The 27,429-nt window shown below is 41.7% G+C and overlaps 1 protein-coding gene across 5 annotated transcripts in view; it reads right to left on the bottom strand.

The window, feature by feature from the left end:
• Positions 1–27,429, bottom strand: part of rnf170 (ring finger protein 170) — a 56,292-nt gene that overhangs the window by 23,132 nt on the left and 5,731 nt on the right. For 4 of the 5 annotated variants that reach the window (XM_038792602.1, XM_038792603.1, XM_038792601.1 and 1 more), the window contains exons 2-5: positions 17,916–18,068; positions 13,370–13,457; positions 10,725–10,833; positions 1,518–1,591 (exon numbers count right to left, since the gene is read on the bottom strand). In XM_038792602.1, the coding sequence (XP_038648530.1) occupies positions 1,518–1,591; positions 10,725–10,833; positions 13,370–13,457; positions 17,916–18,052 (408 nt within the window). In that variant the 5' untranslated portion in view covers positions 18,053–18,068. Of the gene's footprint in view, positions 1–1,517; positions 1,592–6,295; positions 6,399–10,724; positions 10,834–13,369; positions 13,458–17,915; positions 18,069–27,429 lie in introns of those variants that run through there. The other variant, XM_038792604.1, reaches the window with a different exon arrangement.

The following is a 27,429-nucleotide window of genomic DNA, read 5'->3' as shown; positions in this document are numbered from 1 at the left end:
ATAAACAGAGTTAAAGATGGAAAGGAAACAAGACACGAGGACTGAGCTTCAGCAGGGTTGGACTGGCATAAGGTTCAACTACTCAGCAACTGGAAGCAACACAGGTGAGGAAGAAGCATTTTTGTGGCTGAGGTTGGAAAGAGCAAGAGGATCAGTTCTACATAAAAACAGTATACTTGGACTGTTACTCTTTATTGTAAACTGTTGTAAACAAAAAACCCTTTGTAATTAAGGATTATAAATCTTCAAATACAATTACATGTTTGTTCCTGTTGAAAGTCCCTCAGGTGGGTAATTGGATTTTAGGTTTGGCACAGTGGTTAGCACTGCTGCCTCACAGCACCAGGGACCTGGGTTTAATCGCCGCCTTGGGTTACTGGCTGTGTGGAGTTTGCACATTCTCCCAGTGGGTGGGTTTCCTCTGTACGCTCCGGTTTCCTCCCACAGTCCAAAGTGCAGGTTAGATGGATTGGTCATGCTAAATTGCCCCTCAGTGTCCCAAGATGTGTAGGTTAAGGTTAAGTGATTATTGGGATAGAGCAGGGGTGAAGTGCTCTTTCAGAGGGTTGGTGCAGATTCAATGGGCTGAATGGCCTCCTTCTACACTGTAGGGATTTTATGATCTAAAGAGTTATAGAATACAACAGCCAAGAGATACTGCTGAGCCTATATAAAACTGAATAGCGCCTCAGTGAGAAGACCATGTTCAGTGTTGGTCATGACACCTTGGCTGCTGTTCATGTGTTTCTTTGACTGTTCTCAACATCATTATTCTCAACATTTCAGTCACAGTCCCCTATTCTGTTGCACAGCTTAAATTATGACCGTAACCTCTTAAATCCAAGGACTGCATACTCATATGTACCTGCCATGGAACTGGTCTCTTAATTTATCACCAGATCTAGGTCAACTATATTAAACTCGAGCAACACTTTTGGTCTCCTCAGCCAAAACCTGCCATTACTTCAGGATTATTTTGGAAGATGAGTGTGATCCACAATCTCCTTTTTCTTATCCTTTAAGGCCATGTACAAAGACATCATGGATTTATTTGTCGCTAAATTTGTCCATGCAGCTGCTTTAGATCTTTCTGTCACTCTGCAGTTTCTCTCCCACCTTAGCTTCAAGAAGACCCACTTTTGCTCATTAGATCGCCTCCCCACATGCTGTTAAATCAATTAACTTCCCTGACTGATATGTTTAATACTGATATTGGTTCCCATCATCAGGTCTGGTGCAACAGAATTGGCATCTGTTCCAACAAGCAAAAAATGCCTATCTTGGGTAAAGCACTCTACCAATCCTTTATTAAATATATTGATTACATGACTTGATACCGTCTCACAATAGTCGCTGATTTAATGAAATTATTTAATCAAACTAAAACCTTTTCTTGCTGGAATTTTGTAAAGAAAAAGCAGAAAATATTTTGGTAACATTTCTATTTCTAGTGTATCAAACCATTTGTAATCAATTTTGTATCCTCAATTATAATTGAATGGCTTTATTTGTCTTACCATTTGTCTGCAAATGGGACAATTAACTGCTCCCAACCAAGTGCCATATGTCCAATATGCAACAATACAGGAACCTAAGGAGAACAAAAAAAAAGAGGTATTTCATAAGACTATTTCTACTGTCTTCTTTACTTAATTTGCACATGAACCTAATTTAGCAGAAAAATAAAATCAGTTTTCCTTGCGCGCCGACCCCCCCCCCCCCCCCCCCCGTGGTATTGTGTGAAGCAAATAATGGCATGATGGGAAAAGTAGTCAAGCTTTCTTGGTACAAGTGAATTTAAACTGATTTTCATATAACCTAAGGCACAGAATACACAGAGACATCCGAGGTCAGCATGTCCTGAGAACTGGGTGACTCTGAGAGTCTAGATAAGGCTTGTTCGTCATGAACCTAGAAGCAGTCTCAATACATAACAAGCTGAACAACTGTCTCTTCCTGTTCATAAACAAATTTGTCCCTTTCTTAAAGCAAAGACAAGATAATGATATGAAACTCCAGTCCCCTAAAGGTCAGCAAGGTGACGCCATTGTAACGATTATTACTTATGTTTTACTTTCAATCAAATTCCTGACCAAGTTGTATTCATGTTATCTTGATCCTATAATGTATAAGAATCACCTTATTCTTCTGTACTATCGCAGACTTGGGACGGACTCAGCAGTTTGTAATTGACTGCCTTCCGAATTCAAGTCTCAGCCATTTACTGCTAGCAGTCAGTTCTAATTCGGAAATAAAGTTCAGTTTTGCTTACCTAATGAATCATGTTTGTATTTCTTTATCACAGTCAAGAAGCGGGGAAAATATTGAATACGACACCCCCCCCCGCCGAATCCATAGCTAATTTTGGTCACTTTGATTCTGGCCTTAAAGAGGACATCACAAATAAAAAATAGAACGTGCATCGCTAGGCTTTTCACATCCTCAGACCATCCCAAAGCATTTTACAACCAACAAATCACTATCAAATTTTTGTCTCTTTTGTTATGAATGCAAGTGGCTTATCTGCATCCTTCACCTGATTTACTCCTGAGAAAATCAAGAATACGACTGTAGAGTACTTGTGCTCTTCACATTTCAAAATTAACATTTAGTTTTACTTTCAACTGAAAGCAATCCAATCAGTTTGGAAATCAAAATGTAGATTTATTTATTACTAAAAATACAATTGTTCTTTAAAATAATTATGTTGAAATGCTTTTTAATGTAATTCTATCAGATTGCTATTGTACAAAAAATAGACACCAATATGTTGCTCACAAGAATGCAACAATTGAGCTGCTGGTGCTTCTAGTGTCATTTCTATGCACAGGGATCAGAGTGAATTACAACAGATGTTTCAAGCTGATAAGAGGTCGATGGAAATGTGATTTCAAATGTTTAAAGGGCAGAGTTTCATACAGAGAAGACACAATTAAAATTGTCTGAAACATTGAGTATTTTGGTTTCTCCATTGTTTCACCCTCTATTTGGTCCAGTGAACCTATTCCTGTGCCGATTGGTAATGCTTTTCTATAACTGGATACAAAATCTTCACTATTTTTAAACAGAAGATTCATCAAGGACGTTTTTATTACATTGTCAATTTCGATGGATATCAATTTGGACACTTCCTGAAAATTCTGAATCAAGCAGGAGATTGGGATAACTAAAAACATTAACCTCAATGCTGATTTTCTACATTTTAGCAATAAAGATAGAATTAAACAGGTTATACACAATCTACAAGGAAGGGGTTAGCTGGGTACCTTTAACACAGATATCAAATCCTCTCTTCCCAAAGTAGGTCCCATCATAAACTAACTGAAGGCAACTAAAACAGTCGAATCCCACCGCCCTAATTAAGGGAACAGATATTCAAGAACACGACAAAGTTATACTCAGAAGAACTTGCATCCGCATCACCCTAAAAATAAAAGCTCACTCTCACTAAGCAACATGTTTCATTACAATGCTATACATTGTTCGAGGATCTGAGAAGCTATTATGTACTGAAGAATAATCATGCCTGAAACAAGTTCATTAAAAAAAATCACTCTTGTTTATAGCTGGATTTGTTGAGGAAATATTTGTTAATCTTCACATTTTACATTCAACAGGATGAAACAGACTTTCAAAGAACAATAAATGCACCCTATGTATTGCACAGTAAAGTGATGGATACAGTAGTGAACAATTCCAGATTGATCAACACAATGTAACTTAGAAATGTTTCAAATGCCTTTTTGAAAGTACTGCAAAATTGCCTAATTATCCTCGTGTATCAGTACTATTCCTAGGTTTATGAATTGTGTGCAAGTGTTAACAACCATTGTCACAAACCAGAGCTATCTGATCATCTTCAAATATCCTAAGACAACAATGACTCGCTTTTGTAAAGTTCCCTTAACATAGAAAATATTCCAAGACATTTTAATACAAGGGGGAAGAAAGGAAAATGGATATAGGAACATGGATCCATGATAGAGGGCGAGGTAAGCCTGACTGAAAAGGTTGATTTTGAATAGGTACTGGAACAGAAAGGGGCATAAAGCAGAGAGTCCCAATATTGCAGTAAAATTAACTACTGATTTCAGGAGAATGAAAGGGTCACAGACTCTGAAGGATGCAAGAGAAGGTATAAGACCGGAGAGGTGAGATCATGAATATGAGATGATGCGGAGATGCCGGCGTTGGACTGGGGTGAGCACAGTAAGAAGTCTTACAACACCAGGTTAAACCTGTTGGACTTTAACCTGGTGTTGTAAGACTTCTTACTATGAATATGAGAATCCAAGGATTTTAAACTCAATGCATTGGGGAAAATAGATTAGTAGGTTAGTCTGTTTCCAGTGTGTGTATGTGTGTGTGTGTTTGGGGGGGGGGGGGGGGGGGGGGGGGGGGGGGAGACTCCCATTGTTAATCACTTCCTTAATGCATCCTGCGAAAGGAAAAGTATATTGATCTCAGCTTTGCCCCTGTTTGCGTCCCTTCCCAGATAGCTTGATTATGACATTAAAAAGAATTTTCAGCTGCAGACACAAAACACTAATTGCCAGACTTTTCTTTAACCCTTTGAATGCCCTTGTACCATGTTTCTGAATGTTCTGATTTTATCCCAGAGTCCTCTCTCATGCTCTGCAGAATTTGTGCTAACGTTGTTCCTTACATCACAGTTTTCTTTGTTTTTGATCCAGTTACAATTATGCTTGGCCTATGGGATTGGACTATGTTTCCCAGTCTATACCATACAATTATCCTGTATGCTCAGCCAGAGGCTTTAGCATTCACCTTTTACAACTGCGTTTAATCCAGTTTAATCAATCTGTTTAAGCCCCATCATCCCCTTGAGTTGGCAATTTCAAATTATATCCTTGGCTCCTAGTTTTCTGCATTTCTAAATCCCAGATCACGTTGATCTTGATCATTCTGTGGTTACTGTCCCCCTAGAGAGGCAACAACCTCATTTTCTGAACATTTTATGGGTCATTGCCTGCTCAAGATCTGCACTACTTTAACTCACTTGAACATGAAGCAGCCTAACTTACTTTTATTTACTTTTTAAAATTTTGAGTACCCAATTCATTTTTTCCAATTAAGGGACAATTTAGCGTGGCAAATCCACATACCCTGCACATCTTTGGGTTGTGGGGGCGAAACCCACGCAAACATGGGGAGGATGTACAAACTCCATACGGACAATGACCCAGAGCCGGGATCGAACCTGGGACCTCGGCGCCATGAGGCAGCAGTTCTAACCACTGCCACCGTGCCGCCCTCTAACTTACATTTATGAACCCAGATTTCTGTAGTATTCAGGTATTCCCAACTTATATTTGGTTAAAGTCACCAATTAAAATATATTTTTTGTTTCTAAATATCCTTCCCATCACTCCATAAGGAAATTGCCTTCCTTCATATCTGACCGAACAAATTATAGCACACCTATTTTAACTTTCTCCTGTTTAAGATTAAAAATGCCCAATGTGTCATTTTGTCCTTTTTCTACTTGTACCACCCCTCTTTATGTATAAACACAACAAATCGGGCAATACGGTAGCACAGCGGTTAGCGCTGTTGCTTCACAGCTCCAGGGTCCCAGGTTCGATTCCCGGCTTGGGTCACTGTCTGTGTGGAGTCTGTACGTTCTCCATGTATCTGCCTGGGTTTCCTCCGGGTGCTCCGGTTTCCTCCCACAAGTCCCAAAAAGACGTGCTGTTGGGTAATTTGGACATTCTGAATTCTCCCTCTGTGTACCCGAACAGGCGCCGGAATGTGGCAACTCGGGGCTTTTCACAGCAACTTCATTGCTGCAGTGTTAATGTTAGCCGTGTGACAATAAAGATTATTATTTTAAAAATTGCTCGTCCTTTACTTACACCCTCAAATTTTTGGTGAACTCCTACTTTTTAATCTAACACAATGCTAAATTCCTAACAGTAAAAATCAATCCTAAAACTCTACCCGCATTATTACTCCCTTGCACTGCATCATACTTGGCAATGGGACCATTAATGGGCCACAAAAGCCAGGATAAAACCTCATGAATAAACACATGAATTAACTGCTACAAACTAATGGTGTAGCTCAGAAAGCTAGTGAAATGTTTCTGATGGCGATCCATACCACATGCACAAAAGATCAGTGCTTAGTCAGGACAATAGAGAATGCATCTGCAGTTTCACATCCTTGAAATGGAAGAAAAGCCAACAGAAACACACACTTATCTGTTGCAAATAGACAATAACAACAATGTAATCAGAATCTTCAATTTTGTAAAGGTAATTAATTCCCATAACTATGGCATTAATGTCCGAGACTAAGGTTAAGGCACGTCTTGATCTTTGCACCTCAGTTGAGCTCCTACAGAAAGGCAAGGCTGTTGATATCAAATCCACCATCTGCAACAAAGGTAACAACAGAATGAGTTACCTTGCGCAGCTTAAAATTTTAACTGAGTAAATGTCTTTTCAGCATTGCTGGAGCAGATTCACCACTACCCCAATATCGACAGAACCCCCAAATGGAAATTACCACCTCCAAAAAGGTGGAAAAAGCACAAACACGAATCCCTCAAGGTCCACATAAAAGATCAACCAATCCTTATGGTAATTAGCATCACCTGCATAGACCTCATAATACACAGTCCAAGAAGATCAGAAGGGTTTTAATGAAATTCTGAAGTCAGGCATCACCAAGCTCTAGGTATCATATTATACACAAGCCAAAGTCTTTCAGATGAGAGGCCCTATTTGTCCTCTCAGGTGAATGCAAAACATCCCATGGCACTACTTCAAAGTAGGGCAAGGGAGTTCTCCCTGGTGCCCTGGCTAGTATTTATCGCTCAATCATCTCCATTGGATTGTTATGTGCAAATTGGCTGCTGTATTTCCCTCCATTATAATAATGGCTGAGCTTCAAAAGTAGGCTGTGAAATATTTTGCATTGTCCCGAGGCCATGGAGGTGCTATTCAAATCCAAGTTATTCCTTTACTAAGGCAAAACATACCATTGCTGCTCAATTTAATCAGCAAATTTTATTCAATTTTGGTAGTAAATTGTGCTGTGAATCTTTCCGATGTTGCACAAAAATAAATGTACTAACACTAAAGGAGTAAGTGAGGAGTGTGCTGCTCAAAGTTTTCACAGTAATGGGCAGCACGGTGGCGTAGTGGTAGCACTGCAGTCACATGGCGCTGAGGTCTCAGGTTTGATCCTGGCTCTGGGTCACTGTCCATGTGGAGTTTGCACATTCTCCCTGTGTTTGCGTGGGTTTCGGCCCCACAACGCAAAGATGTGCAGGGTAGGTGGATTGAACACTCTAAATTGCCCCTTAATTGGAAAAAAATGAATTGGGTACTCTTAAATTTATATTTAAAAAAAAAGAAAAAACATTTTCACAGTAACTTCATTGCAGTGTTAATGCAAGCCTACTTGTGATACGAAGAAGATTATTATTAAGTACTCTGGCTCCATTTCTTTGGTATTGGTAGGCAGAAGAGTTCCTTACAAGGAGCAATTCAGATATTTACCTAATTTCATTTTATATTAATGACCGGCATATTAGAAGTATTAGAAGAAATATTAGCATATTAGGAGATTACTTCCTGTCCAAAGATTCTTTGATTTTTAAAGTTTAGAAATCCAGTTTTGTATTAAAAAAATGTTTAAGGACTTGAAGCTAACGAGGCATCCATGAAAATAAGGAAATCAAAATTTGAACTAGCTCCAGGTCAACTGAAGCTGCTGACATGCACAATTGATCTATCCAGACCGACAGGGAATGCATACCACATATGCAGATGGGGTTTCACTGAATTTACAATCCAGCAAGCCAACATGACTATCCCAGAGTGAGGCAAGGCAACCAACACAAATGGTCAAGTTAGAAGGATGAGCATGCATAAATTACAAGAATCATTGCGGGTCGAGTATCTCATCCATAAATCTGAAAATTGAACACATCCAAAAATGACACTTTTTTGAACCTCATTGACCTTTAGCATGGGACGTTTGTGAGCCGAGGACGTTTGTGAGCCGAGCCAACACAAATCTTGCCGACTGCACCTAGCCTTCAGCGCGGGAAGTCTCTGACCTTAGCCAACATGACCTGACCCGAGCTGACACGAAACTTGCCAACAGCACCTGACATTTTGCACAGGAAGTCTAATTGTTTGCCTGCATTGTTTACCTTGCAAACCCTTTCCAACAAGCAGAATCGCAGATGGTGTCAGGGGTGGGAACTTATTACAGGTACCATGGTTTAGCTGACTCGGCTAAATCGCTGGCTTTTAAAGCAGACCAAGCAGGCCAGCAGCACGGTTCAATTCCCGTACCAGCCTCCCTGGACAGGCGCCAGAATGTGGTGACTAGGGGGCTTTTCACAGTAACTTCATTGAAGCCTACTCGTGACAATAAGCGATTTTCATTTAATTTCATGTATTTTTTATTCAATATACATTTTACTTTACTTGACATATTTACTTTAGGCACTATACGGTATCTGAAAACTGAAACGCAATTGACCCGAGGGATTTGAATAGAGAAGATGGCAGATGGAGTTTAATGCGGAAAAGTGTGAGGTAGTTCACTTTGGAAGGAGTAACAGGAATGCAGAGTACTGGGCTAATGGCAAGATTCTTGGTAGTGTAGATGAACAGAGAGATCTCGGCATCCAGGTACATAAATCCCTGAAAGTTGCCACCCAGGTTAATAGGGCTGTTAAGAAGGCATATGGTGTGCTAGCCTTTATAAGCAGGGGGATTGAGTTTCGGAACCACAAGGTCATGCTGCAGCTGTACATAACTCTGGTGCGGCCGCACCTGGAGTACTGCGTGCAGTTCTGTTCACCATATTATAGGAAGGATGTGGAAGCTTTGGAAAGGGTTCAGAGGAGATTTACTAGGATGTTGCCTGGTATGGAGGGAAGGTCTTACGAGGAAAGGCTCAGGGAATTGAGGTTGTTTTCGTTAGAGAGGAGAAGGCTGAGAGGTGACTTAATAGAGACATATAAGATAGTCAGAGGGTTAGATAGGGTGGACAGTGAGAGTCTTTTTCCTCGGATGGTGATGACCAACACGAGGGGACATAGCTTTAAATTGAGGGGTGATAGATATAGGACAGATGTCAGAGGCAGTTTCTTTACTCAGAGAGTAGTAGGGGTGTGGAACGCCCTGCCTGCAACAGTAGTAGACTCGCCAACTTTAAGGGCATTTAAGTGGTCACTGGATAGACATATGGATGAAAATGGAATAGTGTAGGTCAGATAGGCTTCAGATGATTTCACAGGTCGGCGCAACATCGAGGGCCGAAGGGCCCGTACTGCGCTGTAGTGTTCTATGTTCTAAGATTCGACCTTTACTAAAAAGTTGAGTTCATCAACAATAAACTGAATTAACCAAACTTTGGACAAAACCAAAATCCTGCAAATTTGAAATGAAAATGGAAAAAGCTGGAAATATTCAGCAAGTCTGGCAAACGAGAGAGAAAGAGTTCTGATGTGAGGTCACAGACATGAAATGGGAACTCTCTGACTTGCTGAGTGTTCCCAGCATTTTCTATTTTTATTCAGACTTTGGACATATCCATCAGTTTGTCTATAAGTGTTTAACTTGTTAGCTGCACACAAGTTATACCAACTTGTGTCAATCTTAATTAACCTAAAGAATACAGATATCACTTTTAGGAAAGCAGTTAGAATTGAATGTGGAACAGATACAAAACAATGCAGAGTGACACAGGAAACTTTACGCAAGTGCTCACTGGCAAGGAAACAAAAACTATTTGCTTGTCACTGTAGATCACTCCATGTGTGCCTCTCTGAATGCATGGAACAAGCAAGTCAGGTTATACAAGTAATAGCAATAGGGACTGCAATATATTCTATCAGCTGTAAGGCACTGAGATAGGGGAATATTTTAAGGAACATTTTACTTTTGTCAGGTGATGGTTATTGGTACTCGTGTTGGGACTAAGGTCTTGTCTAGTGCTACAACTGTCTGGGGAGAGAACTTATCCATGATTAATGATATACTATAATTTGCATGCCATGTAGTGGTTTCTGCCATTAGTTACAATTGCTCTTGCAAATTTAGTTTGTAATTTTTTTGCATGGAAAATTTTTCAGGTGTACAAGTTGGTTACATCATAGTGGGAGAAACCAGGCTTACGGGATCATAGTGAACAAGGCAAGCGACTCTAGTCTCTTTCGCAAATCAAGTTGTTGATAAAAATGAAATCCTGCCTGATTATTACTTGACATATGTGGAGTTGAACAGAACTGTGCTTGACAAAAAAGAACAGATTAACTTCATAAGACCTAATCAACTCACTTCTTAAATTATTAAGGAGTCTTCCTAACTTCTTTAAATCCACTTGTATAAATACACTTGATCATTATTTACAAAAATCTATTTGTTTTTAAAAAAATTTAGAGTTCCAATTAAGGGGTAATTTAGCATAGCCAATCCATCTAACCTGCACATTTTTGGGTTGTGGGGGCGAGACCCACGCAGACACGGGGTGAAAGTGCAAATTCCACACAGTGACCCGGCATTGAACCCGGGTCCTCAGCGCCATAGGCAGCAGTGCTAACCACTTTGCCACCGGGCTGCAGTACATAAATCTGTTTGTATGAATTAATCTCAACTGATTAGAATTCAAATGGAAAAACTGGTCTAAATATTGTAAAATCCTTTTGTTTTTATTTCAATGCAATAAAGACATACCACAGAAGAGGTGACCACAGTTGGTTTCAACAGGAAATGCAGCTTGCTGTAAACAGACTGGACAGGACATATCATTGTAGAATTGGGGCCTTTCCCTTTCAAGTCCATCCTGTAACAATACGAAAATAGTCAAAGTTAAATAATCCAGGTTTCTAAAATCTGTGCGGTTCAAATATACTATGGTAGATTTTTAAAAAAAATTAGAGTACCCAATTTTTTTTCCAATTAAGAGGCAATTTAGCATGTACCTTGCACATCTTTGGGTTGTGGGGGCGAAGCCCACGCAAACATGGGGAGAATGTGGCTTCTGGAGTGGGACCATGGAGTAAGTGGCCACACACAAGGCAGCTCCTGCCCAAGGTTACAGAAAAGAAATCTTTTTTAATGAATACGGGGGGAAATCTGATGAAAAGGCGTAGGTGAATGTTGGAGGAGTACTTTCCCTCAGGAATGATATCTTCCTTGTATGTTTCTTGGTTACCAGACCCGCAGAAACAATGAAAGATTTGGCTGAAGCTGCAGCAAAGACAAAAACCTCCTCCAGCATGCAGGCGGGGAAAGGGCGAGCTTAAAGGCCTCAAGCTGACTTGAGGGCCTTCCCATTCGGGAACGGCATTGTTGGGGATTGACGCCCAGTCCTTGGGGCAGCGAAGGCTGTGAAGGCCAGGAGAAAGCACAGGGAAGGGATATGTTGAGGTCCAGTAAGAAAACAGCTGTAAAAACAACTGAAAGTTCGTTGGGGAGTGGAAAGGTCACCGTGGGGTCACCAAGGAAAATGGAGGCTGGAGCATGGGGAGGCCTCATTGCTTACGGCTGAAGAAATAACTAAGGTAATGGCTGCGGAATTCGAAAGGCAGTTTACAAAATACATGGAGACAATGAGGAAGGAGATGAGGGAGGTTTTGAGTGTGCTGGTGGAGGAGGCGATTTCCCCAGTGACGATGGCGTTGGCAAGCACAGTGGCGGAGGTGCGGGAGCAAGGGGAGGCGCTGAAGGAAGTGGAGGAGCCATTATTGCAGCATGGTGATCAACTTACGTCGATGGGGAAGGAGATGCGGAAGGTGCTGGAGATTAATAAGGATCTGCGAGGAAAAATGGAAGACCTGGAAAACAGATCCAGGCGACAGAATTTGAGGATTGTGGGGCTGACCGAAGGAGTTGAAGGGTCAAGGCCGACTGAGTATTTTGCTGCGATGCTGGCGAAACTATTGGGGGAGGAGGAGGATCCCTCCCGATATGAACTGGATCGGGCTCATTGGTCGTGGAGGCCTGTACCAAAGGCGAGTGAGCCGCCAAGGGTAGCGACTCTGTGCTTCCGTAGGTACAGTGTGAAGGAGAAGGTCCTGTGCTGGGCCAAGCAGAAGCGGGTGGTGCAGTGGGCTGGAGCTGGTATACGTGCATACCAGGACTTAACGGTGGAGCTGGCGAGGAGGCGGGCTGCTTTCAACCGGGTGAAGAGGGCACTGTACATTAGCAAGGTGCAGTGCGGCATTGTATATCCAGTGAAGCTGAGGGTGACTTACAAGCTCAAGGACTTTTATTTTGGAACGACGTAGGCAGCGGAGGAGTTTGCGAAGGCAGAAGGACTGTGGCAGAACTGAGAAATGGCCATGTGCTGATGTAACCTCATGACTGTATTTTCTTTTTTTTTGTTTATTTGTTTCACTGCGTGCGGGTTTATGGGCTAAAGGAGCCGGTGTTGTATATATTTGGACAAAGGAATGATGGGACTTTCACTCGAAGTGAGGGCTCTTTGGGGTGTCGGTGGATATGCGGGGTTTGTGTGCTAAAAGGGGATTTTTGGGCTTTCCTAGGGTCGGGCAAGGAGGAAAGGGACACGGGCAGGGGCCTCCACGCTGGCCGGTCTAAGGAGGTTCCTTGGGGGAAGGAGTTTTACAAGAGGCAGTGGACGGGAGGAGTTGGGGAGGAGTGAGGGGGGGGGGGTTTACAACTCTTGGGTATCATGTATGGCACTCTTTCAGAGGTTGGACAGTATTGAGTGTGTGTGTTGGGGTGGGGGATGGAGGAGTGGACTCTATGGCGACCATGAGCGGTCCCAGACTCCTTTTTTCTTTTTCTCCTTTGTTTTTTGTTTCCACTGTGGGAGCGTTTGTTTTATCGGATGCATATATTGACAGGTGGGCCGTTGTTTGGGGTGGTGGGAGGATGGGATAGTTGTTATTGTTAAGGGGATTGATTTTGTATTTGTTACCATTTACTGTCTGTGGGTGGGGTGTACATTTTGAAGGAAAATGTGAAAATGGAGAATAAAAACATTTATATAAAATTTAAAAAAAAACATGGGGAGAATGTGCAAACTCCACACTGACAGTGACCTAGATCCGGGATCGAACGTGGGACCTTGGCACCTTGAGGCAGCAGTGCCATCCACTGCGCCACTCACTCTTCAAATATTAATGTGGGATCCATTACATCCACCGAAACAGACAGACACAACCTCAGAGTATTGTCTCGTCCGGACAACATCATCGTCAGCTGTGCAGTATTTACTTATCCTTTCTAAGTCATGCTGAGCTGTAGGTTTTGATTTTACTTACTTGGCCACGAGAGATATTTCTGCGCCATACTGATGTCAAGCTATAACAAATGAGTGGTGAACTTCTAAGTGAATTAAAACGTCTCACCTGGTAATTTAAAGCTTCAGTTTGGAGATGTTGCCGGAGTTCCCTCACACGTTCCCGGTTTTCAGGATGGATATTCTGGTGTTCAGTTCTAGAATAACAGAATTTATTGAAAATGAGCTAAACCAAATCACAAAAATAAATTTTACATGTTCCAGAAAGATTCATGTTATTATTATAGATCTTCATAAACGTTTTTGAATTCAGATGGGTTTTGAATCTTGCCTCGAGAAATGTTTTGTTCTGAAGATGGAGCTGATAAAATATTCAAATCTCTGGACACTGGACAGTGCAGCAAGTCCTTTATCTCCTAATTATGTTTTTGGTTTTCTTTTTAAATTATCTTTTTTTAATTCAGCTCTTGTATCATATCAATCTCATGGCTGAGTCCTAACTCCCCATATCTTCAGGAGTGTCTATCCTTACCTAGAGGTCGAGGTAAGCTAGTAACATGACTAGGAGCCAAAAGCAAATCCTGCCTAACAATTACATTCATATAATGGAATCAAGTTATGCCTTCATAAGATAGCATTACACCTTTCATTTTTAAATAAATTTACTGTACAAAAAATGAATAAGCACCTAAGTAAGTCACAAAGCATAAATATTTACAGTGGACAACCTTCCAACGAACACTATGAAAAGACAAAATAATAAAAAGATCATAAATTCAAGAACATGGCCTACCTTTTATAAACCTATCCCTGTCTCATTTAGAAAATCTTACATCCGCATACATACCTATCATTTTGTTAATATAAATTTAGAGTACCCGATTATTTTTTTTCTCCAATTAAGGGGCAATTTTGCGTGGCCAATCCACCTAACCTGCACATCTTTGGGTTGTGGGGGTGGGCAGACATGGGGAGAATGTGCAAATTCCACACGGACAGTGACCCAGGGCCGGGATTCGAACCCGGGTCCTCAGCGCCACAGTCGCAGTGCTAACCACTGCGCCACAAGCCGCCCTATACATACTTGTCATGTATGCGAAAAGCAATTTGTTGAAGTATTCTTCAATTTTTATTTTACCCTTAGTCTACGTCAGAGGCCATCCACTCTTATTTCCCACCGTATACTTTCTGTAACATTTTCCCTGGTAAGCCCTTTTAATCTGCTGTATGTATTTAAAAATAGTTTAAATTCATTTATTTGGTTCCATCAAACCCAATCTTTTGTGCAGCTTTGCAATCTAAATAACCGCAAAGGCTTGAAAAATTGAGGCTTTTTTGTTTGTTTGGACAACACAGATAGACATCATTGATTAAATATTTAATCACAATGAGGACATTTAAGAAACCAATATATGGCCACCTGGAGGAGGGCGCCTAACTCCCCAATTAAGCCTCCCACTTCAACAAATCGAACAGGGATAAACCAGCCAGACCCAGGCACGTGCTACCACTCATTTCCTCCGATCCCAATAGCCCGAAAAACACCAAACACAAAAAAAACGTCAGAAAGAACCCCAGTCCTCTCCAGGATACATGATCTGCACAGGCTATCGAAGGAGACAAGTACAGGTTTTCAAAGCTAAAAGCAACAACAAAAGAAAAATGCAAAATGAAAACCCAATGCAATTCGCTCTAACTATGGGCTATCCTCAATCCAGATGAGGACTAATCTAACCCTACCATCTACCACCACACCAACCATCCACCCATCATCCTGTTGTGGCTCCAATCATCTTCTCTATAAATGGCTGAATAAAATGCACTTCTTTTCATGGATGCAAGGATTACAGGACATAAAAAAAACAATAAGATTGTGCACAAACTACAAAATAGCTTACCTATTCAGTACGAATTTTGCTAAAACAGGCTAACAAATGATCTTTGCCCTTGTCAGGAGAAAAGACAACAACATGAAACAAGGGAATAAAGTCCAGGATGATTGATGACCTTCAGGATAACACCATTTATGTCACTTGGAAAGGCTAAGGCTATGACAGGATCATCGAACAACACTCAGGATCTCTCAGAGTTTCATCGAATGAAGCGCCTTCATCTCCACCCGTGCCGTCACTCCAATTCCCAGGCGTCAGAAACCCAGGCCCAGGTTGCGGGGGTAAATGGAATGACTCGACACGACCAGCCACCTTCAACCGCTCACAATGAACATCACGGACAGGACAGCATAAGACCAATGGTCAAAGCCTCCACCGAACGCCAGGCCTAGAAGGCCACATACAGTATGATCGCCGAACCTTCTCTCGAAGGATGCTTTGTAGTTCATCAAAGTGAGCACCAAAAACGCGCATCATCAAGCCGCGATCATCACCCAGATCATCATTCACGATGGCGGTCATCATCCCCATGTATAGTTCCACAGAAGCGTAGGTCCGCTCACCAGCAAAACCGCCAATCCAATCTGAACCCCACCCCAGCCATCTCCAACTGCCCAAACAAATGAGGATTCTCTAACACCAAAATATAAAATAATTTCCTCCAACTGAAAAAATTAAATGTTCCCACTACAACCCATAAATTCAACTATCTACTTTCCATCTTCATCATGTAAACAGAATAAACTCATCACTTTGCAACAGCTGGCATTTTGCACTCCATTTACATTTCCACCTCAAATTTCAAAACATTCCCCCACATCTTGTATTGATATCAATGGCCCGGTTGTTGCGGTCTGTAGTGAAGCAGTGGTGTTTTCTGCCCGACTGTGTAAAGTAGCACGACCCTACCTTGGTCGTAGGCTGCAGCGATAACTTACTTGCACGGCCGCAGCATGGATCCAACAGTGGAGAGGCCTTGTGGCATTGCCAGTGAATTTGATATCACAGGCTGAGACACGTCCCTTGAATCCAGCTCAATGGCAGGCAAGTGCATTTTATTTGACTCTTTGAACTTTATTTGATGTGGTAATGTAGCTGTGTATAATTTAATTATAGCTTCCCCAGCACCTCAGTTCTGCCAATGTCAGAAACAACATTTGATGGATGGTATTTTATCCTCCATTAAGAGCTGTTTCTGACATTGGCAGGGCTTAGGAGTTGGGGTGGAGGGAAGTAAGGGGTCTGTGTAAATGGTGGAGCCAAGGGTGCTGGGCTGGGGCAGGAGGTGATGTATGAAGGTCACATCATATCAACAATGGACAGTGTGCATGCTTAAGCATTATCTCACAATCACTTGGTGACCTTGCTTCATAAATCGTTGAAAATACTTTCTGAAAAATCTTCCATGTGTCATTTTCTCAGCCCGTCTTATTTATCCCTGTAAATTCCATGGAAAGCTTTGCTCCACAGGCTAGTATTTAAATGCAAATTGTTGTAAAATAAACCTGATCAACTAGTTTCTGTCCTTTGAGAGCAAGATCCTATGTGATGAATGTAAGAAATTGCCATATTTTATAACATTGCATTACGATGCATAGATAGTATGACTACTAGAGCTGTGATTAAGGTGTCATAAAAGTGAGGGAATCATTGATTTGCAGGTGAAGTATTCTGCTGATAGATTTGAGAACCATTTACATGTTTACAACTTGCCAGCTAATGGAATATTGTTTATATTTAAAGAACAACTAGGGGGCAGATAATTTAAGAGGTATTGTGCTTGGTTCCAGACAAACATCTTGTGGGAAGAGTCAGAAGAATGCCTTCTGCTTTGGGTACAGATGATGTAATTAAAGGGAGGAGCCAGAGATGTCTGAAAAGTTAATGCTTCCTAGGATTTAAATCTTGAGAGGTGTTTCAGTTTTGGTCCGGAAGGGCACTCTTGCCAAAGATTCTGCACAGAGAATAGCTAGTGGAAACCTGGTTGTTAACTTTATTCATGAGTAGCATTTGAAATATACTGGTTTGCTTAATTGAAATTTGGTGGCAGGTTTAGAAACTAAAATAAGGTTTTCTCTTTTACTTAAGAATTGTTGTAACTGTAAAACAATGTCTTTGTTGCTAATGTGGTTAATTTTGTGTTTAAATTAAAGTTTGTTTCAGTATAAAATATACAGTGTTATCACTCCTGTGATGCATAGATCATAGAATTTACAGTGCAGAAGGAGGCCATTCGGCCCATTGTGTCTGCACCAGCCCTTGTAAAGAGCACCCTACCTAAGCCCACACTTTCACCCTGTCCCCATAACCCCATCTAACATTTTTTGGACACTAAGGGAAATTTAGTATTGCCAATCCACCTAACCTGCACATCGTTTGACTGTGGGAGGAAACCAGAGCACCTGGAGGAAACCCACGCAGACACGGGGAGAACGTGCAGACTCCGACAGACAGTGATCCAAGCCGGGAATCGAACCCGGGACCCTGAAGCTGTGAAGCAACTGTGCTAACCACTGTGCTGCCCACGGAAATGCAGTAACATTTCCTCTCAGTTTCACAAGTTGCAAATAGTTGGGTTCCCATCTGGGATTCTAACACCCATGACACTAGAATAAGTAATAGTTTCCGGCAGTTTAATATACTGGACTGCAAGTGCGGCTTAATGTTCAGAAAATGTGGTAAAAGTGCAACAGTTTAAAAATTGAATAAAATTACGCCTAACAAACTCTACAATTAAATTGCTTTTGAAGTGTATTATCTCACCTATACAGGAATGTTGCCAAACCACCCAACATTGCAATGGTGATAGCTAATGTCAGAAGTACTTGGTTGCTTACTCCTTCAATTAGTGAAGACTCATCAAATCTTGTTCCGAGTAATTGCTCTGGGTGATGTTCCATTCCAGAAGACAGATACCTAAGAAAGGAAACAAAAGATTAAACAGCTACCAGGATTAAGAGACACTTTAGTGACCACTGCATTTAAATTTAAAGCTGAAGGGACAACCAACTTACTTAGGTGGAAGAGAGAGTTCCATTTTTAAATCCATAAATTTTATTCTGTGATGAATATATGTTTTATCACCAGCAAAGAAATGGCTCAATGTATTCATAAATAGCGTCATAATTTATCACAATAAATAAGAGCCGGATTATGCCATACAGCCCTTGAACCGGTTTCACCAACAATACGTTCATCACTGAGCTTCCACATCAATTTCACTTTCCTGCAGTATTTGTGTATCCCGATTCCCCAATGCTCAAAATCCATCATCAATCTCCTTTTTTCCATAAATTTAAAGCACCCAATTCATTCCTTTTCCAATTAAGGGCAATTTGGCATGGCCAATCCACCTATCCCGCACATCTTTGGGTTGTGGGGGTGAAACACACGCAAACACGGGGAGATTGTACAAACTCCACACGGACAGTGACCCAGAGCCGGGATTGAACCTGGGACCTCAGCGCCCTGAGGCAGCAATGCTAACCACTGCGCCACCGTGCTGCCCCTATCATCAATGTCGAGTATGTTCACTGACTTAGTGTCCACTATCCTCTCTGACCGAGATTTCCAAAGATAAGCGAAATTTATTTTCATCTCTGTTCTAAATAGCTGATCCCTTATCCACAGTCTGTGACTCCTGATGCTACAATATTCAGCCTCTCAGCATCTACCTGTCACACCCTTCTGTAATTTTGTTATTTCAATGAGATTACTTCTTATTCTTCTAATCTCCAGATAATATAGGTCCATTTCACTCAGTTTCTTCTCACAGGGCAGTCCTCTTATCCCAAGCGTTAAACTAGTGAACCATCATTAGTCTCCTGTAAAACAAGTATATTCTTCCTCAGGCACTCGACATCGATTCTCACAAAATTCTATAGATGTGCGATAGAGAGCATCTTATCCGGCTGCATCATAGCCTCGTATGGCAACTGCTCAATCCAAGATCGCAAGAAGCTGCAGAGTGTGGTGAACTCAGCCAACATATCACACAAGCTTGCCACCCCCACATTGATTCTGTATACACCTCCCACTGCCTCAGAAAGGTAGACAGCATTATCCGAGACCCCTCCCACCCAGGCACTGCCTTCTTCCCGATCCTTCCATCAGGCAGAAGGTACAGAAGTCTGAAGACCTGCACATCCAGACATAGAAACAGCTTCTTCCCCACAGCTACAAGACTCCTCAACGACCCCCCTCGGACTGATCTGTTCCCTGTAAGAACACTGCTGCTCTTGCTCATGTATTTGCTTTGTTTGGCCCCTTGTCCTGCACTGTAACCAATCACTGTTTGTCGATGTACCATTTGTCAATGTTCTCTGTTGATTATTCTTTTTGTCTATTATGTACATACTGTGTATGTTCCCTCGGCCGCAATCTACTTCAATACACGTGACAATAAATCAACTCAATCAGAGATCAAAACTGTACACAGTAAAAGTAAAGTCACCATAGTCCCAGATGACCATAGGTTGACTGGTGCTGATTTAATCCGAGGGTCACCACACTGCAGGCGAGGAGACAGGTTGAGAAGATGGGGTCTTCATGAATAACCTCAGCTGGTACGGGAATTAACCTGCGCCGTTCGCCTCATTCCGCATCACTAAACCTGCAGCGCAGCCAATTGAGCCATACCGGCCCCAGTACAGAGTACTCCAGTGTGGTCTCACCAAAGTCCTATACAATTACAAGACTTGTTACTTCCATATTCCAATCTCTTTGCAATAAAGGCTAACATTTGCTTTTCTAACTGCTTGCTGCAATTGTATGTTAACATTCTGAAATTAGGTACAAGGGCCCCTAAATTACTCTGAATAACATTTACTAGTGTCTCAACTTTTAAAAAGTATTCGCCATCTGCAACTATTTCACCCAATTACTTTGCCAGCCTAAATCCCTTTGCAGCTTCTTTATATTCTCCTCACAGTTTACTTCCACAACCAGATTTATATCAACAAATATGGCTGTACTGTCCAAGTCACTGATACAGATTTTAAATTGCTCACCTCCAAGCATTGAACCTCGTGGCATTCCACTAGTTACACCCCTGAACTCGGTTCTGCCTATTACTCAATCGATGCTAATATTTATGCCAAATCAAATGAGCCCTTGTGCAACAATCTATTGTGTGGCACCTTATTGAATGCCTTCTGAAAATCCAAATTCTCTAGGCTCCTGAGTTTTCCCCTTATTCACTCTGCTGGCTAGATGTTCCAAAATGCTTACAGATTTGTCAAAAATAATTTTTCCTTCAAATTGACCCTGCCCAATCAGTGATTTTTTAAGTCAAAAGGTAAGTTAATGTCCAAAGTTGCAAGGTTTTGAGTTACAGAATCTTTATCGTTCAAAAGGAGGCTGTTTGGCCCAATGACGCTGCCCTGGCTCTCTGAAAGAACATTCCACCTAGTCCCCCACCGTATCCCCATAACCTTGCACGTTACTTCTTTTCAGACAGAAATTCAATTCTATTTTGAATACCTCGATTGAACCTACTACCACCACCCCCACAGGAAAATCATGATAGATTGGGCAATGTTACAAATTTGAGTGTAACGCAAGGGCAATTTAGTGATGGGCAATAATGCTGGCCCTGCCAGCAATGCTCACATCCCATGACTAAATTTTCAAAAAAACTCCCAACTATAAAAATATATGCCTGAAGGGTATATTTTATTACTAACAAAAAATCTGAAAATCTCAATTTTTTCCCAAAGCTTCAATTCAGAAAAAAGTTACTATAAAATCAACACCAAATGATTCAAATAATTTTCACACTTTTTTTGTTGTAATTTTTATTAGTATATATCTGTGAAGCTTGTACCTCTAGTAGCAGTAAAATGTGTACCATTTTGATCTCTAGTCAGTTCTGTAATGATGCTTTATTACCATGATGGGTGAACTGCTGTAACAGTTTGGATATGGGCCATGTTGTCTTTTTTTAATAAAAGAGTTGACTCCCAATGACTAATATCGGCCAGTGTGGTGAGCCCGGCTGTGTAATAATGAAACTTCTCCTAATTTAGTTTGGATTTCAGTATCTAAAGAACAGTTCTGTAATTCCTCCAAAATGGACCAAGTTAACATTAGGCTAAATATGTTTTGGTCCACTTCATCAGCAGGCTTTCCCAGCCCCCCCCCAACATTTAGAACATAAAGTATCATGAAAGTTACTTTGCACAATCATTTCAGATTGTGCTCAAGAATAAGAAACACCAACTCAGTAGCCATGGGGATTCTTACTTGGCTAAGAAAGATAGATTTTGCTTAGCGTTTGTCCCATCAAGTGATGAGATTACTTCTTTAGGTTTTCAGCTTCTTTACTCCATTTGCAAGTATCCTATTGCTGCATGGATTTCTAGTGTCTGGATTTTAAAGCCCTTCTCCTCAGATCCAGAAAGCTCAAATAATTTTGTCAACAAAATAATAGCCGTCTTCCCAATTGATTAATTGCCCACAAATTAGCGATTGTCTGGGAGCTGTGCAAACAAGCATCTGTACTGCATTTAAATCACCAGCGTTAATGGTGCCACTGTGGAAGTCCCTCCCATCCCATGAGTCTCTAGTGTCAGCCAAAGTGTTAGAGGCGAGTCAAGACTTATGGGCAACAGTATATTTTATAACAAACAAGAAAGCAAACAAGGTTTATTTATATGCAAGTAGCAGAGCAAATGAAGTCTATTTAAAAAGAATGTTTACAAACTGCAAAGAGAACTCACATGTGCAAAATCAATTACAGTTACAGAAATGACTCTTCAAGTCTTTGTTGGGGGAAAAATGGCCCAAGTGTTCCGAACAATGACAGCACATAGGTATCAGACATCAGATAAAATTCAATGTAAAGAATAGTAAGGGGATACATTTTGAAAGAAGTGCAAGGTGAGTGCATGCAACACTATATGTAGAACCTGAGAGTAAAGAAAGGGAATTTATGGATTCAGATACATAAACTATTAAAAATAGAGGATGACTTGAAAAAGCTGATTTTAAAAAGCACAGAAAACCCTAGGTTTAATAAATAAGAATAGAGTGCAGAAAGCAAGAGATAATGCTGAACCTATCCAAATCATTCACTAGACTGGGGTTAGATTAGTGCATCCGGTTTTAGGAATCTTACAAAGAGGCTTTACTATGTGTGTGAAAGAGATTAATTAATGGCGAGAGGCTTTATTTGGAGGGAAGATAAGAAATGGCATTATAATAAAAGGGAAGATCTGATAAAGGCATTGAAAATTCTGAGCTTTTAATAAGGTGCATGCAACATTGCCCAATCTCAGCTCATTTGCAGCTGAAACTCATTGATGTTATATTACCTCTAGAACTTGTTCGAATGCACTCCCGACTGTTCTTCCACATTGTACCCTTTGTAAACTTTCAATTATCCAAACCTTTGCTGCTTGTCTTTAACTTGCAGAAAATTCCATTCCCCTCATCCCGCTGACCTAAACTGGCACTTGGTCAAGCAACATCTTGATTTTAAAATTCAACTCTCTCCATGGCTTTGCGCATCCCTATGTCTGTAACCTCCTCCAGCCCCACAAGCCTGTGAGTTATACTGCTCGAATTCTAGCATCTTTTGCATTCCCAATTTTAATTGCTCCACCATAGGCGGTTGTGCTTTCATCTGTCTAATAAATAAGGGGATCAGGGGTCATGGAGAGAAGGCAGAACAATGTTAAAGGCTCTCTAAGCTGTTGTACATCAGAACACATGTTGGGTATTCCCCAATTATAGAAAGAAGTCTTACAACACCAGGTTAAAGTCCAGCATGTTTGTTTCAAACACTAACTTTCAGAGCACTGCTCCTTCCTCAGGAAGGAGAGGTGCTTTGAAAGCTAGTGTTTGAAACGAACATGTTGGACTTTAACCTGGTGTTGTAAGACTTCTTACTGTGCTCACCCCAGTCCAACGCTGGCATCTCCACATCCCAATTATAGAGGAATAAGTTTTCAAAAGAATGGGAAATGTTAAATATTGTTTTCAACAGAGGATTGTGTCATGTGAGAGTACCTTTAAGAAATGGGTGTTTATAAATGGGTGTGTATGTATATATATATATATATATATCTGTAGTGAGCGCACCTTTAAGAAATGGGTGTTTACTACTGCAGTGATGTCAGAGAGTGGGTGGTGGGCTGTCTGTCAGCTTTTTACTTTTGTTTTTGAGCAGGCTGCAAGGTGTGTTTTAGTTTTGTTTTCAGTGTTGGAGCTGAAGCCAGACAGAGCTGGATAGCTGCAGTCACAGCCAGAAGGTGTATGAATCTCTCTCTGTAATCTAAAGACTGTAAATTGATCCCAGTGATTTAAAACTAATAACAGTAGTGACTTTAACCTGATGTGCGTCTGGTAAAAGGTGTTTTAAGTCTTATGGATATTAAAAGGCAAGCTTAAAGGATTACTTAGTGTTGTATTCTTTGGAAGTTGTATTTGAATTAATGGTTGCTAAGTTGTTCACTGTATGTTTTAAAAAGGTTAACTTGAGTTCATAGAATAAACATTGTTTTGCTTTTAAAAATACTTTTCCATTTCTGCTGTACCACACCTGTAGAGTGGGCCATGTGCTCCCCATACCACAATCTATTAAAAGTTGTGGGTCAGGTGAACTCCTGAAACACTTTGGGGTTCTTTAAACCCTGGCCCATAACAATTGTTAGGACATGCGAAATCCCATCAGAAACAGCGATTAAAGTTATATTTGTAAGTTTTAGCAAGAATGGTGGAAAAAGGGAAACAAATGCTTTTGGATCAGGCAGCAGAACGAGCCTTACATGGATAGGATTTCAAAGAGCCAGCGCAGAAACCATATGCGTGCCACCATTCTATGACTTTGTCTTTTAGAAAACATTAAATTCTTAGAAATGTAGAAGCTTACAGCACAGAAGATTCACTAAGTCTGCAGTGACTTTTCCCTGGGGCAATCTAAAACCAATTCAATTTCCTGTGCCCCTGGGCTGTTTTCAAATGTTTATCCACTTTTCCCTTCAAAGAAATCTCAATTATTTACTCCCAGTGGCAGACTACTCCTCTCTCAAACTTTGCCCAAAGACATTTCTCCTAATCCCCCTTTCACTTTTGAGGATTTTAAATTGACGACCCATTGTCACTGACTCACCAAAGGGAGGGGATTTGAATGTGCACAATTGCACGCAAGTATTTCACGATTTATTCCATACAGTTTTCTTTATTTCTGTCTACATTTAATTCTTGTAAGTAAATCCAACTTATAGTTTTAGATTGAACAACATCGTGTTTTCCGGGTCCTTAAGGGGGCGGGGGAGCAGCCCCAAGTCGTAGTCCACATTGGCACTAACGACATAGGTAGGAAAGGGGACAAGGATGTCAGGCAGGCCTTTAGGGAGCTAGGATGGAAGCTCAGAGCGAGAACAAACAGAGTTGTTATCTCTGGGTTGTTGCCCGTGCCACATGATAGTGAGATGAGGAATAGGGAGAGAGAGCAATTAAACATGTGGCTACAGGGATGGTGCAGGCGGGAGGGATTCAGATTTCTGGATAACTGGGGCTCTTTCTGGGGAAGGTGGGACCTCTATAGACAGGATGGTCTACATCTGAACCTGAGGGGCACCAATATCCTGGGGGGGGGGAGATTTGTTAGTGCTCTTTGGGGGGGTTTTAAACTAATTCAGCAGGGGCATGGGAACCTGGATTCTAGTTTTGGGGTACGGGAGATTGAGAGTATAGAGGTCAGGAGCACAGATTTGACTTCGCAGGAGGGTGCCAGTGTTCAGATAGGTGGTTTGAAGTGTGTCTACTTCAATGCCAGGAGTATACGAAATAAGGTAGGGGAACTGGCAGCATGGGTTGGTACCTGGGACTTCGATGTTGTGGCCATTTCGGAGACATGGATAGAGCAGGGACAGGAATGGTTGTTGCAGGTTCCGGGGTTTAGGTGTTTTAGTAAGCTCAGAAAAGGGGGCAAAAGAGGGGGAGGTGTGGCGCTGCTAGTCAAGGACAGTATTACGGTGGCGGAAAGGATGCTAGATGGGGACTCTCCTTCCGAGGTAGTATGGGCTGAGGTTAGAAACAGGAAAGGAGGTCACCCTGTTCGGAGTTTTCTATAGGCCACCTAATAATTCTAGGGATGTAGAGGAAAGGATGGCGAAGATGATTCTGGAAAAGAGCGAAAGTAACAGGGTAGTTGTTATGGGAGACTTTAACTTTCCAAATATTGACTGGAAAAGATATAGATCGAGTACATTAGATGGGTCGTTCTTTGTACAATGTGTGCAGGAGGGTTTCCTGACACAATATGTTGACAGGCCAACAAGAGGCGAGGCCACATTGGATTTGGTTTTGGGTAATGAACCAGGCCAGGTGTTAGATCTGGAGGTAGGTGAGCACTTTGGAAACAGTGACCACAATTCGGTGACCTTTACGTTAGTGATGGAAAGGGATAAGTATACCCCGCAGGGCAAGAGTTATAGCTGGGGGAAGGGCAATTATGATGCCATTAGACATGACTTAGGATGTGTAGGTTGGAGAAGTAGGCTGCAAGGGTTGGGCACACTGGATATGTGGAGCTTGTTCAAGGAACAGCTATTGCATGTTCTTGATAAGTACGTACCAGTCAGGCAGGGAGGAAGGGGTCGAGCGAGGGAACCGTGGTTTACCAAAGAAGTGGAATCTCTTGTTAAGAGGAAGGAGGAGGCCTATGTGAAGATGAGGCGTGAAGTTTCAGTTGGGGCGCTTGATAGTTACAAGGAAGCGAAACAGGATCTAAAGAGAGAGCTAAGACGAGCAAGGAGGGGACATGAGAAGTCTTTGGCAGGTAAGATCAAGGAAAACCCAAAAGCTTTCTATAGGTTAGTCAGGAATAAAAGAATGACTAGGGTAAGAGTAGGGCCAGTCAAGGACAGTGGTGGGAAGTTGTGTGTGGAGGCTGAGGAGATAAGCGAGATACTAAATGAATACTTTTTGTCAGTATTCACTCAGGAAAAAGATAATATTGTGGAGGAGAATGCTGAGACCCAGGCTATTAGAATAGATGGCATTGAGGTGAGTAGGGAAGAAGTGTTGGCAATTCTGGACAAGGTGAAAATAGATAAGTCCCCGGGGCCTGATGGGATTTATCCTAGGATTCTCTGGGAAGCCAGGGAAGAGATTGCTGAGCCTTTGGCTTTGATTTTTAGGTCATCATTGGCTACAGGAATAGTGCCAGAGGACTGGAGGGTAGCAAATGTGGTCCCTTTGTTCAAGAAGGGGAGTAGAGATAACCCCGGTAACTATAGGCCGGTGAGCCTAACGTCTGTGGTGGGTAAAGTCTTGGAGAGGATTATAAAAGATATGATTTATAATCATCTAGATAGGAATAATATGATTAGCAATAGTCAGCATGGTTTTGTGAAGGGTAGGTCATGCCTTACAAACCTTATCGAGTTCTTTGAGAAGGTGACTGAACAGGTAGACGAGGGTAGAGCAGTTGATGTGGTGTATATGGATTTCAGTAAAGCGTTTGATAAGGTTCCCCACGGTCGGCTATTGCAGAAAATACGGAGGCTGGGGATTGAGGGTGATTTAGAGATGTGGATCAGAAATTGGCTAGTTGAAAGAAGACAGAGAGTGGTAGTTGATGGGAAATGTTCAGAATGGAGTTCAGTTACGAGTGGCGTACCACAAGGATCTGTTCTGGGGCCGTTGCTGTTTGTCATTTTTATAAATGACCTCGAGGAGGGCGCAGAAGGATGGGTGAGTAAATTTGCAGATGACACTAAAGTCGGTGGAGTTGTAGACAGTGCGGAAGGATGTTGCAGGTCACAGAGGGACATAGATAAGCTGCAGAGCTGGGCTGAGAGGTGGCAAATGGAGTTTAATGTGGAGAAGTGTGAGGTGATTCACTTTGGAAAGAATAACAGGAATGCGGAATATTTGGCTAATGGTAAAATTCTTGGTAGTGTGGATGAGCAGAGGGATCTCGGTGTCCATGTACATAGATCCCTGAAAGTTGCCACCCAGGTTGATAGGGTTGTGAAGAAGGCCTATGGCGTGTTGGCCTTTATTGGTAGAGGGATTGAGTTCCGGAGCCATGAGGTCATGTTGCAGTTGTACAAAACTCTAGTACGGCCGCATTTGGAGTATTGCGTACAGTTCTGGTCGCCTCATTATAGGAAGGACTTGGAAGCTTTGGAATGGGTGCAGTTGGGGGGGTGTTGGGTTACAGGTATAGGGTGGATACGTGGGTTTGAGTAGGGTGATCATTGCTCGGCACAACATCGAGGGCCGAAGGGCCTGTTCTGTGCTGTACTGTTCTAAATTCTAAATT

This window comes from Scyliorhinus canicula, chromosome 3 (assembly GCF_902713615.1).
Source record: "Scyliorhinus canicula chromosome 3, sScyCan1.1, whole genome shotgun sequence".
In the NCBI taxonomy this organism is placed as follows: domain Eukaryota; kingdom Metazoa; phylum Chordata; class Chondrichthyes; order Carcharhiniformes; family Scyliorhinidae; genus Scyliorhinus; species Scyliorhinus canicula.
The sequence above is the reverse complement of the archived record's forward strand: the minus strand, read 5'-3'. Positions and strand labels throughout refer to the sequence as shown.